The sequence below is a fragment of the Manis pentadactyla genome, chromosome 18, assembly GCF_030020395.1.
Source record: "Manis pentadactyla isolate mManPen7 chromosome 18, mManPen7.hap1, whole genome shotgun sequence".
Classification (NCBI taxonomy): Eukaryota; Metazoa; Chordata; class Mammalia; order Pholidota; family Manidae; genus Manis; species Manis pentadactyla.
The window spans coordinates 285,833-299,204 of NC_080036.1; the positions used below are offsets into that span (position 1 = coordinate 285,833).

At 41.7% G+C, this 13,372-nt stretch overlaps 1 protein-coding gene across 3 annotated transcripts in view; it reads right to left on the reverse strand.

The window, feature by feature from the left end:
* Positions 1-10,767: 10,767 nt before the first annotated feature.
* The window catches only part of LOC130681481 (GRB2-associated-binding protein 3-like), a 70,013-nt gene continuing 67,408 nt past the window's right edge, over positions 10,768-13,372 (reverse strand). For 2 of the 3 annotated variants that reach the window (XM_057494734.1, XM_057494733.1), the window contains exons 9-10: positions 11,687-11,803; positions 10,768-10,884 (exon numbers count right to left, since the gene is read on the reverse strand). In XM_057494734.1, coding sequence (XP_057350717.1) covers positions 10,768-10,884; positions 11,687-11,803 — 234 coding nt within the window. The remainder of the gene's footprint in view (positions 10,885-11,686; positions 11,804-13,372) is intronic. The other variant, XM_057494735.1, reaches the window with a different exon arrangement.

Consider the following 13,372-nt stretch of genomic DNA (forward strand, 5'->3'; position numbering starts at 1 on the left):
TAGGGAACTGAGATTCTCTTTTTAAAGGACACATATGCAGTGTCATTCACCCCAGGGCCCAGCATAAAAGCAGCAGATTAAATAGCACCTAGACAATATGTGAAAGATCCATTTCTCAGATTTTAAACCATCTGCCAGAGGGACAAGGGATAGTTGGGACCCTCTCTGGTAGTGGAGGTGCTAGTGAGCACCATTTTTGCACTCTCCCTCCACCCTAATACAGGCATGCACACATGTATGCAGCATTCTCCTACTTCCTTGCTGGGGCCAGAGGGTTCGAGCAGTCATGGCACTTTTCCACGACCTTGCTAAAGCTGGTAGGCATGCCCCCATGCCCTCCAGCTACATCACTAAAGCCACAGACAGTTCTTGGCAGGCTACCACCTTCAGGGCACTGCACAGACAGCAGACTGAAACAACCCCAGTCCTCCTTTGAAAAAGGTCTGTTTCCCAGAGCTTCAACCCACGGGACAGACTTCAGGTTTGCCACTCACCTAAAGACTACAGTAGAGTTCCCAGGGAACATTAGCAGAGAGACACCATCATTGGACCCTACCCTGGTCTTGCTACAGGTCACTGGCAACCCCCAGATGGGAGTTTATATACCTATCTGGAGCCCTGATTTTTGCAACTGTCACCCAGGGGATACCTTCAGAACTCCTGGTCTAGAGACCAGCAAAGTTTACAATTGCAGCCCCATGGAACTCTATATATTTATACACTTTAAAAGCTGCAGCCTGAGGGTCTGCTTACAATCAACCTAAAACTAGGTGCTGAGTTCCTTCCCCTTCAATACTGACAGGTCTTGTACACATCCTCAACAATAAATACCTATCAAGAATAAATCAGGCTGCTTAGACAACTCAAATGTTTAAGAGACAACCAAGAGCTAGGGCAAGGTTGAACAATGAAGTTCATCTCCTATACAAGGCCACTCCTTCAAGTCTGAGAGATGTTGCTGTTTTGTCTAATACATAGAAATGAATACAAAGAGTCAAGCAAAATGAGGAAACAGAGGAATATGTACCAAATGAAAGAACAAGAAAAAAACTTTAGGAAAGACCTCATGAAACATATAAGTAATCTACTGATAGACTTCAAAGTAATGATAATAAAGATACCCACAGAACATGGAAGAAGAATGGATGAACACAGAATTTCAACAAAGAAAAGAAGAAAGTACTAAACACAAGTTACAGGGCTGAAGAATACAATAATTGACCTGAAAAATAAACTAGAGGGGTTCAACAGCAGACTAGATGAAGCTGAAGAATGGATCAGCAATCTAGAAGACAGAGCAGTGGAACTCGCTGAGAATAGCAAAAAGAAAAACAATTTTGAAAAGTGAATTTACCTTAAGGGACCTAAGGGACAAAATTAAGCAGAATAACATTTGCATTATAGTGGTTCCACAAGGAGAGAGAGAAAATAGTAGAAAGCTTCATTCTTTTTTCCCCTTGTTCCTTGAGATATAAAGTTAGGTTGTTTATTTAAGAATTTTCTTGTGTCTTGAGGTAGGCCTTTATCACTATGAATGGCCTCTGGGAACTGGTTTTGCTGAATCCCATAGATTTTGGATTGGTGTATTTCTATTTTCATTTGTCTCAAGGTATTTTTCTGATTTCCCCTCTAATTTCTTAATTGACCCAATGGTTGTTCAGAAGCATATTGTTTAATCTCCACGTATCTGTAATTTTGCCAGTTTTCTTCTTGTAATTGATTTCTAGTTTCATACCATTATGGTTGGAAAAGATGCTTGATATGATTACAGTCTTAAATTTATTGAGATTTGTTTTGTGGCCTAACATGAGATCTATCCTGGAGAATGATCCATGTGCACTTAAAAAAATGTGTATTCTGCTGCTTTTGGATGGACTTTTCTGTATTACACTTATTAAGTCCATTTGGTCTAATGTGTCATATAAGGCTGCTGTTTCCTTATTTTCTATCTAGATGAGATATTCATTGGTGTAAGTGCAATATTAAAATCCCCAACTATTATTGTATTGTTGTCAACTTATACTTTAAAGTCTGTTAATATTTATATATTTTGGTGTTTTTATGTTAGGCTCATATATAATTTACAAATGCCGTAACTTCTTATTAGATTGATCCCTTTGTTGTTATGTAATGCCCTTCTTTGCTTTTTATTAAAATATTTCTTTTAAAGTCTATTTTACCTATTGTAAGTATTGCTATACCAGCCTCCTTTTTGTTTCCATTTGCATGGAATATTTTTCTCTCTCTCTTCATTTTCAGTCTTGTTTGTCCTTACATATGAAGTGAGTCTTATAGGCAGTATATAGATGAGGCTTATTTTTTTATTCGGTCATTCTATGTCTTTTAACTGGAGAATTTAGTCCACTTACAATTAAGGTGATTATTGATATGTATGTACTTATTGTCATTTTATTCATTGCTTTCTGGCTGTTTCATAGTTCCTATTTCTTTTTTCTTCTCTTGTTTTCTTCCTTTGTGGTTAGATTCCTTTCTCATTATCTTTTATATGTCTACTATAGGTTTTTGCCTGGTGGTTACCATAAGGTTCACATATAACATCCTATATATATATATATATAAAACAGTCTGTTTAAGTTTATAGCAAATTGCATTCTAAAACTCCATTATTTTACTCCCTTCCCCATCTCGTTTTTTGATGTCGTATTTTACATCTTTTTACTTTCTGTATTCCTTAACTAATTATTGTAGTTATAGTTAAACTTACTACTTTTGTCTTTTAACCTTCATGCTAGATTTATGTGATTAATCCACTACCTTTATTATATATTTACCTTTACCAGTGAGGTTTATACTTTCATATGTTCTGTTACTACTAATAAGTGCCTTTTCGTTTCAGCTTAAAGAAGCACCTTTAACATTTCTTGTAAAGCCAGTTTAGTGGTGATGAAGTACTTTAGTTTTGCTTGTCTGAAAAGCTCTTCTTCAATTGTGAATGATAATCTTTCTGAGTAGAGTATTCTTGGTTGGAAGGTTTTTTTTTTTCCTTTCAGCACCTTTAATATATCATGCTACTGCCTTCTGGCCTGCAAGGTTTCTGCTGAAAAATCTGCTGATAGTCTCTTCTGGGTCTTCCCTTATACATAAATTACTTTTCTCTTACTGCTGTTAAGATTATCTCTATCTTTAACTTTTGACAATTAATTATATTGTGTTTCAGTGTAGATTCTTATTTTGGGTACTCTGTGGGATTCCTAGATCTGGATGTCTGCTTCTTTCTCTTAGGTCAGAGTAGTTTTCAGCCATTATTTCTTCAAATAAGCTTTCTGTCTCTTCCTATATCTTCTTTTGGGACCTCTGTGATGCCAAATTGGTCTTCCTGATGGAGTCCCATAATTCCCTTAAGCTGTCTTCATTCTTTTTCATTTTTTTTTCTTTTTGCTCCTCTGATTGGATGGATTCCACTTCCTTGTATTCTAGTTATGGATACTTTCTTCCACTTTATCTGTACTCCTGTTGAACTCCTCTATTGAAATTTTCAGTTCAGTTATTGTATTTTCCAGCCCTTAATTTCTGTCTGGAACTTTTTAATATTTTCTCTTTGTTGAAACTTTCACTTTGTCATGCATTGTTCTCCTGACCTTGGTGAGCATCTTTTGGCCATTATTTTGAACTCTATCAGATAAATCATTTATCTCAACTTTACTAAGATCTGTTTCTGGAGTTTTGTCTTGTTCTTTCTTTGTTTAGAACACATTCCTCTGTTTTGTCAGTTTCCTTGATTCTGTTGGTTTCTGCACAATGAATAAAACAGTCAATTATCCTATTCTTGACAGAGTGCTTTTGTGTAGGTGATGAACTTTTATCATTCATCCTTGTCCTAGCTCTTGGTTGTCTCTCAAATCTTTGTGATTTCCTAAGCTATCTTCTTTTTTCTTAGTATCTCCCAAAGTTGAAAGTATGCCAAGACCCATCAGTGTCCCAAAGAGGAGGATCTCACTCAGCACCTAGATGCAGGCTGATTAGAAGCTAGACTCTCAAGCAGCAGCTATTCCCTCTACCTGGGATACCAGACTGTAGCTAGGTCTGCTATGCTGTAGCAGGGATTGCTCCCACAAAGGGAAACACCTGAGAGGCTGTAAACCATTCTATGAAAAAGAAATTTTTGTTAGTACAACCCCTCTTTCCCATCTCAGCTTGGTGAAGAGAAAGCTCAGATCTTTCTCCAATGCATATATGAAATTTAGCCAAAGGAATGGGCGTTAGGTAAAACATACTATCATAAGGTGGGAGAAACAAGCTAGAACCTAACTTCTATCCCTTCTCTCCAGATTGTCTAAAGAAAAATTAAATATGTTCAGCATACAGTGGTGATCTCTACAGTCTTATAATCTTGAGAGAACACTTACTTATTATTGTCACCTCACCTCTGGGACAAGTAATGACTATAGGGAAAGCTTTGCATAAAATTTCTCAGTAAACCTCAGATGTTTTTAACATGTGTTTGAGATCTTTCTTTCTCATGATTTCTTAGGTGCAACAACTATGACTGGGCTGTCATCAATACCATACCTTATGATGTTGTCCACCGTTAGTATACAGCACACCGGACTCTAACAGTAGAGTTGAGGAGACCTGAGAATAAGTTTTGGGTCAAACTAAAGCATGGAAGGGTGGGTGCCAAACTTGAAATGTCGAGTAAGCTTTTTATACTGAAGCAATGAATGATATGAGTCATAATCTTGCAAAAGAAAAAGAAAGTCCTAGGTATTGGTGCTGGTTCTGCTACTCACACACTGGATGACATCAAAGCAGACCCTACCCCATATCTAGGCATCAGTGACTCTATTTGTATGATGAGGGGATTGAACTAGATGGTCCCTAGGGGTCCTCCCAGCTTTATGATTCCTTTTTTTTTTTGCTCTTCATGGTTTCTCTGGATAAAGAATATCTTCAGCTTAGCATAAAACAATGAAATACTTTAACGCTTTGAGAAAGTGCATAATAAGAATTAAAGAGAAGGAAAACAAAAAGAAGCCAATTGTGTGATTTGCTTTCATAAGAGAACAATTATTCAGGTACTTACAGGGCAGTAGTGGTTTTTTCCCAATTTCCTTTAGGGTCAATACCCAAAATTTTCAGGGGCAGTTGGATATGGCCTCTTCCCTGAATGGGCAGCTTGAATTGAAGCCAAAATAAGCAAATTTATGAGGAGGGACATTTTCAGCAGGAGGGATATCGGGGTTGCTCCGCTGGGAAGGCCGCTGTGCAGTCCCTTCCATCCAACTGCCGGGACTGTGTCATCAGGCTGGAGGTTCGGACAGGCTCCTGACACACAGTCATTGCAACAAAGCATTAGGAGAACCATGAGAATATCTGGACTGCTTTTGCAAATAGTTTGCACACATCCACCAAAAAAACCCACTTTCTAAAAAGTGTCTTTCACCTTCTCTAATTTTACATCTTCCACAGGTGGAAGCTTGATGATAGAAGGAAATCAATCTCTTTAGCATATTTCCTTCTTACTGCATTCTTGCGAAACACCAGTCCGTTGTTAGGATCAAAACCATTTAACAAGACATATTCATGTCACTGCCCCAGGAAGCTCTTGGGCACCTTAGCTCAGCTTGTAGTTGTGAGTCAGGCTTGTCTGTGTCCTCAGCTCCTTAGGACTGCAACCGCTCGCCAGAGCCAAAGACCCCGGAAAATTTTGTAGTAGTTTTGTTTGTCAGATTTACATTCAGGGGTTCCTGGGTTTGTGGGCAGTTCCATCCTAGACCTTGGCTTTAAGCAGTGAGCCTAGCTTTTGTCCTCCATCTTGCTCAAAGTACTTTTAGACCATTATGCCCTGCAGGAGCTTAACTTCTGGCTATCATTATTTGCTTCTAGTCCAGCAAGACTGCCAGTTCAACACAGAAACAATTATCTTTTTTTGTCTACACAATTCCTTTCCTAGTTTACCTTTTCATATTTGGTCCATCATTGCCATGTGTTTGGCATTGCAGGCCATCCATAGCATGAACTCACTGTACCATCTTGGACTTACAAAATATGACTGCACACTTTCTTGATGATTCAGGCTTATTGTTATGACTATTTTTGTGCCAGAAAATGAAGTAGTATAAAATCCTATCTTGATTAATGGAATCCAAGCTCCCTTTCTGAAAAAAAATAATCAGGCATCTTTTACAATTGTGAAAATTGTCTTTAGCTATGTTGGTGTGTATCATATAGATTAATGGTGGTGTTCTAACTTTCTGTGTAGGTAGATAAGCATGGTAATTTATCCTGTGTGCAACTGAAGATCACAAGGGTCAATGCTCTGCAGACCTGATAAGTCAGTGAAGGTTTTCCTCTGTTAGCCCCATCTTTCTCCATGGTCTACTCTTTGTCCCACCGATGGTGGCCACTCCCTCCAACTCAGGTACTCAGTACCCTCTCACTTGGTGCTTTCTAGCTTCCTCTCTAATGCCCTGACTGAGGCAGTGTGGTGGTGTAGGATGAGCATGGACTTTGACCAACCTGGGCTTGAATTCTACCTCTGCCTCTTATTAGCCTGGTGGACTTTTAGAACCCACTTTCCCTCCTTGAGCCTCTGTTTCTCCATCTGAGGAATGCCATCTACCTGTGATGAAGAATGAAATGGGATCATGTGTACAAAGTGTCTACCACAGTGAACAGCACATAATAAACAGTACTTAGTAATTGTTTATCATTGTTGCCAGTATTGTTATTTGAGCAAACAGGAGGGACCAGTGCTAGCCTGTGTTTTTGACAGAAATCATATTTCTACTTAGAAGAAGCAGTTATGAGAGTCAGAATTGGGAAAGCATGTCTAAATGGTAGGGGTCAGAGAGAGTATACAGGTCATAAAGTGCAGACATATTGACAAGGCATCTGGACTTCAAGCACAGCCTGAATATTTATGGATAGGACATTGGTTCAGGGTAGTGTGATTGTGTGATTTTTATCCTTTTTGTTAATGTGGTATAAGACGTTGATTGATTTATAAATATTGTACCATCCTTGCATCCCTGAAATAAATCCCTAAGATTCTGGCAGCTGGAAGAGTCTTCTTAGGGTCAGAGTTGGAGAAGCTGAGATTTACAGCTTGCAGAATGTATACATCCACTTACCCGTCTGTTTTCAATATGGGACTTGAGTCCTTGGCTGGGTTTAGGAACTCCCAGTCCACAGTCTCTCTGCTTTACACTTTCCAAGGAATAACACTGCAGACTTCTGTCAGGGCAGGGAAGGGCCAGCCCCTCAATGCAGGCAGGCATCAACTTCAGGAGGGGAATTGGAAATGAGAATAAGGATATTGACATTGAAGCGTCCCCCCAAAGGTCCCCGGAGGATTAATCTACAATGAGGTTCACAGTTTGATACTGTGAGGTAGAGGAACAGGACAAGGATGAGGAGGAGGGCGGGGGGAGGAGGAGACTCATGCAGTTGAGGATACTTATTTTTAGGAAGGGAGGGGAGGCCTGAGCATTCATGTTACTGCAGGGGAAGGAGCCAGTCAGAGAAAATGGAGAGAGGAGATTCTGAAGAGAAGAGGTAATAGAGTGAAACATGTGAGGACGTAGGATGGTATGGACACCAGAGCATGAGTAGAAGTGATAGCCTGAGGAACAAGAAAGAACACCTTTAGTCTCCACTAGGATGATTAATGATGAAGGTCAAGTTATACATGGTATCACAGAGGGCTAGGGATTTCATGGCCAAGTATTGAAGCTAGCTTCTTAAAAAAAAAGATGTCAAGATGTGGCTTAGCTGAAGAGTTGGGGCAAGTTGGCTGTAAACTGAAACTGGCAGTTTCATATACTCAGCTTTCCAACTGTGCTCTGCACTGATGTCCAATGCTAACACTTAAAACAAGTAATAGGGAACTTCAGTCAGGATTCCTCTGTATAAGAATTTTATTAATGCCAGAAAGTAAATAGTACAAACACAATGAATTTTTAAAAATCAGCAAGATGGTGGGTACAAAGACGGTGTGAATAGGAGCCAAGGTGGCCTTACTCTGCAGTGAAGCAGCCTGGACACTGAGCCCCACAGGATCTCTCTGTATCCTTGTAGCCAAGCTCTTTGCTGGGCCCAGGGATCCTCCCTCCTGATTCGCTTTGTGGCCGTGGGGTCTTGGAGGCTTGGGGGGTCCCTCAGTGCCCCATCCTGTAGGGAGGAATTTCCCAACAAAGTGAGATAGAAGGAAACCAAGCAAAAAGGATCACCGAGCGCACTGTGGGGCTGACTGCTGTTCCACTGATTCCCAAATCTTCTCAGAAGGTGCACCCTGCACAGTGACCAAACACGCCATGTACACTCGGGATCATTTCTGCTACAAAGCCCTCCGACTGTCAGACCCTGGTGAGATCACAGACCTGTGTCACACATGGACCGTGTCCTCCAGCACCGTGGTGATTCCTTTGCGAGGCACACACACTGCCATCAGCTCAAACGCTACCCAGCCTTTGCATCCTCGAGTCACTGCCTTGGTGTGGCCATCCATTAGCAGTTTTCTCAAAGCAGGACATAATCCCATACACACTGGCAATGAGGCCCAAGTCATCCTTTCATTCAAAACCCTAATTAATCACTTCTAAGCAAGACAGTTCATGTGTGTTGCTTTGTGCAATAAATATGTTCCTTGAAATATTTTATAGAAAGAGATTTTTTTTAAGTCAATTGGGTCATATTTTTACTATCAACAGAAGTTTAACTGTATTTTCTTTTCTGATCTATATTCAGTCTGGTATGGTTTTTGATACTAGGACATACAATTTTTCTGCATGAGCCCTTGTCAGGTAATCAAAAACCTGAACACAGATGCCCCATACATGAGGAATCTACCATCTATGGGAACTAGCAGGCTGCACCCCTGGATTCTTGCCTGAGGCTGTGACGCATTTACAAGCACCACAGGGAAGGCCGCAACCGTGTGGGGCTCTGGCCTGTGTGTGTGACAGAGCTGGCTGAGGGGCACAGTGAGCCTGTCATGGTCCCAACCTGGCTCTAAAAGGATTCTTAACTCAGTTAAAGCACTCAGCAATTTTCCTCCACCTTGCTCCAGGAAGCAAAGGATGTCACCAGATCGTGCTGCTTTGAACATAAAAATTACTTCTTTTTTGGTCTGAAAAACCAAGACTGGCATTTACTCACTTTTACATTAGTGTAAAACTGTGAAACCCTACAGCACATAGGAGTTGCAGCACAGTCGGCACAGCACATGCACCTTCTGGCTGCAGGGGCTCCAATGATCAGGAAGGAGCATTAAGGACAATCCCATGTCCAGGTGAGACTTATCCCTGGTCCCCTGAACCCCCTGTGCCCATAAAGAAAGGGGTGACATAATACTCTCACTGCAAAGTGGTTATCTTTGCCATCAGATTCTAGCCATCACTAAAGCAGAAGGTAAAAATTTGCTAGAAACCTGAGAATGTAACTTGTTTGTTTGTTCTCTGATCCTTTTACTGCTCAAAAGCTTAAGTCCAGGTTCAAGTTATGCCTTCCCTAAGGTGGCAAATATTCTTCCAGCATTAGCTGGCTCAAGGGACCAAACAATCCAAGAGCAGACTGCACAGTGACCAGAAGGAGGTATTTGTAGCGGTAACTACTGATTATGTTAGACTTCCCGGTTTGAACACCACGTAAAGAAACCCTGGCTTGCCACACATACCTTGTAAATATAAAAGCACCTGCTCAAAATTCTATGAAAGGGAGAGAGGCTAACTCATCTCACATCTGCACATTTCTCACGTTTCAGACATTGACCGAATTGATAAATTTCCTCAGAATTCTCAGAAGCATGTAAACTGGAATAAGCCTGCAATGGGCAGCCCAGCTGGCTCTACTTGAAGCCTGATGCTGTCTTGGCTCCATGAGTGATCTTGGGCAAAGTGCTCCCACCTCTGGTTTTCAGTTTTCTTCAAAGTGGGAGCAGCAATCTCTACCAAGCCTAGCTTCTGAGGTCTTTTAGTGGGAGAAATGGGATGATGCGTATGAGAGCATGCTGGAAAAAGGCCAGCAGGGACAGAATACCCAGGCACCGGTAGCTGATGCCCCATGATGCCCTTAGAGCCAGCAGTGTCATCTCACTGGTCCATCATGGAACCCAAGACTCACTGCCCATCAGCTGAACTGTCTTCGGGATAGAAGTGATTTGTCCACTGGAGTCTTTGCAGTAAGGAGTGCAAATATTGCCACCATTGCTAGCTTTGATCTCCTCAACAGTGTCTTCAGGGGCCAGAACAAGATGGTCTCCAGGGACCTCTCTGCTAGGTTAACTTATGATTCCAGTGGAAGCACAGGAGAGAGGTCAGAATTTCAGGTATTGGAGTCAAGTTAGGTTATTCTCCTCGTGGCAATACTGACTCTCATCTGTACTGAAAATGCTCCGCTGGAGGGATTTCTAACCGAATTCTGGGGAAAATATTCTCCCAAGTCTTGTTTTTATTGTTCCTAACCTCCCTGAATGGATAGAGTTTTATACACACCAGTCTGTGCCATGGAACCCCCCCATCTCTGCCCCTTCAGACCACAGCACCAGCCCCAGGCGTCCCCGCGGCTCTGGGCTGGAAACCAAATTGCTGCAGCAGGGACCAGGCACACGCACTCCCTCACAGCTCCCTGCCTTTCCCCATCGGTACTTACCACTAGCTCCTCTCCCCCAGAGGTTCTTGCCAAATCCATGGAAATTATACATTATTTCTGGATCTTGCTTTTCACTAACCATTGGTGCTGTTCTGGCAAAAAACCTCAAGGCGACCCCATCTCCACTGACTCCCACTCGGCCCAACCGCACATCACTCACACTTTGGACTGCCTCTCATGCGTCCACTCCTGCTTTGTTTTCTGAAGAGCCTGTGTCTTCTGCTCATCCACTTGGACATAGTTAACTTTTTGCTCTTCTGACAGAAGAAGTTTCTGAATGGGAAGGAAAACAAAGGGTTTTCATTAGTACATGGAATTTAAAAAGTCAGGAAATTTAGCGTCTCTGTGGTACTTTACAGTGTTGCTACATATATTTGCCGCCCCTTCCTCCTGGGCATCTCCTGCAGAAGCATCATTATGCTTTGTGTGCACATGTATAAATATCTCTTCATCTCTGCTCCCTTCAACTCTGCTCTAGCCATTTGACTTGCTCTGACCAATATAATGTGAGTGGAAGAGACACATGCCAATCCTAAAGAGAAACGAGGCACCCTGTGATTCTGCAGTCACCCTTGCCCTCTGCCAGGAGACCAGCATGCCTCAGATGTGGCTGCTCTTCCTGCCTCGGCCCTGGATCAAAGATGACCTGGAACACCGAGGTCCTAGCCTGAAATGCACTGGCCCATGAGCAACAACTGAGAAAGGCTTTGCTGTTGCAAGCCACTGAGATGGGGACTGCTTTGCCTTGCCTGCACAGTGACCTACATTGACTAAGCCACCTTCTGCTCTTGCCTGTCGCACCCTTCTGACCAGCCTTTCTGGTTTGTGGAATGACATTAAAGGTAAAGGAGAAGTGAGAGTTCATTCAGCAAAAGGGAAGGAAGTCTTCCAGGCTTTGTTTTCTACACGTACACACAAAATGGAATCATACTGTATACCCTGATTTTAATATTGTTTCCTGTACATGTATGTACATTTAAGACTTTCCAAAGAGAATATGCATTGCTGAATCACCAGAAAAATCTAAACAGAAACGCAATCACCTGGGAATTCTCAGACATGAAGTCCTTCCTACCTGCTGTACAGGAGCGGGTGATGCCGAATTGAAGTCCAGGGCTAAATAATCCAGGCTGAATTTCTTTGTCCACGTCAGAGCTCCACTGCTCAGGGAACTGGCGGTTCTGTGCTTCTCCTAGAAAGCAACATCACAGGACTCAGGTTAATGATATCTGGCTGGGTTGCCCAAGGGAAGCAGGGTGAGTCGTGTTTCCACTCGAACAGCTGATGAGACCTGCACAGATCATCCTGCATGTCTGAGGGACAGCTGGCATTTGACATCCAATACATACAATTCAGCCACACCTTTATTCACTATGGAAAGAGCAGGCCAAAATTTCCCCCAGTAATTCATTTTATGGCTCTGACAGGCCTATGATATCTTGGAGATTAAATCCTGAAAAGATCAATCCCACTTATTAAAGTTCTAATAAAGACATCCCAAATGCATTTAAAGATACTTTATCCAATACAAACAGTGATAACATGTGCAAGTCCCCCCCCACCCCATATACTCACCACCCGGCCTCAGGCATGGAGCATGACCAACACCCGTGCACTGCCTGCTTCCGTCTGCTGCTCCCTCCTCCCACTAAGAGATCAAGCACTACCTTGAATTTTTGTTTGCCACACCTTTTCTTTTTAAATGTGCTTCTCCGAGTGTGTAGGTATCCTTAAATCACAGCTTAGTTTTGCCTGTTTTGGTTTTATCAGTAGAGCCATGTTGAACATACTTCTGGAGACTTCAATTTTTGCTCTATACTACATGGTTCACATTCACCCAGGTCAATGCACTAGCCCTACTTCATGCATTTTCACTGGACTAGAGGATTCTGTGTAATGATTTGGTGAACCATTCCACCACCAATGGACACTTGAGTTGCTTCCAGTTTGAGGACTCTCATAAGCAATGCTGCCACTCTAGCACCTACAGAAGAATTTCTAGGCTGTACACCTGGGACTAGGATTGTTGAGTTATAGGACGTGTGCACCTTCAGCATTACAATCACCAAGCTAAAGGGGCTGTGACTACATCAATCTGCATGCATACCAGGTGTGTATACCCATTCTTATCGCTCCCCATCCTGGCCAACACTTGGTAACTTGGTATTGTCAGACTTTTTAATGTTTTTCTAACCTGATATGGGAGAATGGTATCTTGCTGTGCTTTGATTTTCCATGTTTAAGGGTCATTTACTTTTTCTCTTCCATGAATTGTATGTTCACGTTTGGTTTGGTTTTGCTAATTTTATATTCAAGTACTGGTATTTTTTTCTCAATATTTTATGTATCCTGGAGAGTAATCACTTGTTGGTTTCGTGAAAATAGCACATCAGTCTGTACTTGTTCTTTCTCTTTTTATAGCATTTTTTTAAACAAATAGTTCTCACTTTTAACATAATGCATCAATCTTTTCCTAATGGCTTGCTCTTGTATTTTGCTTAAAGAATCCTTCCTGTGATGCGGTCATAATTTGTTTCCTCATAATTTCTCCTAAAATAAAGTTTTGCCTATCACAATTAAGTAATCGTCTACCCAGAACTGATTTTAAGATACGGTGCTGAAATAGGTGGTGAAATCCCTTTTTTAACCCCTCATGCATAGCCATCCTTTCCCCAGTAATGCCACCTCCAATCATGTCTCAAGTTCCCGTGTGTGAATAGATGTTGAGTTCCATCAAAATACTTTTTCTGCATCTAAATAG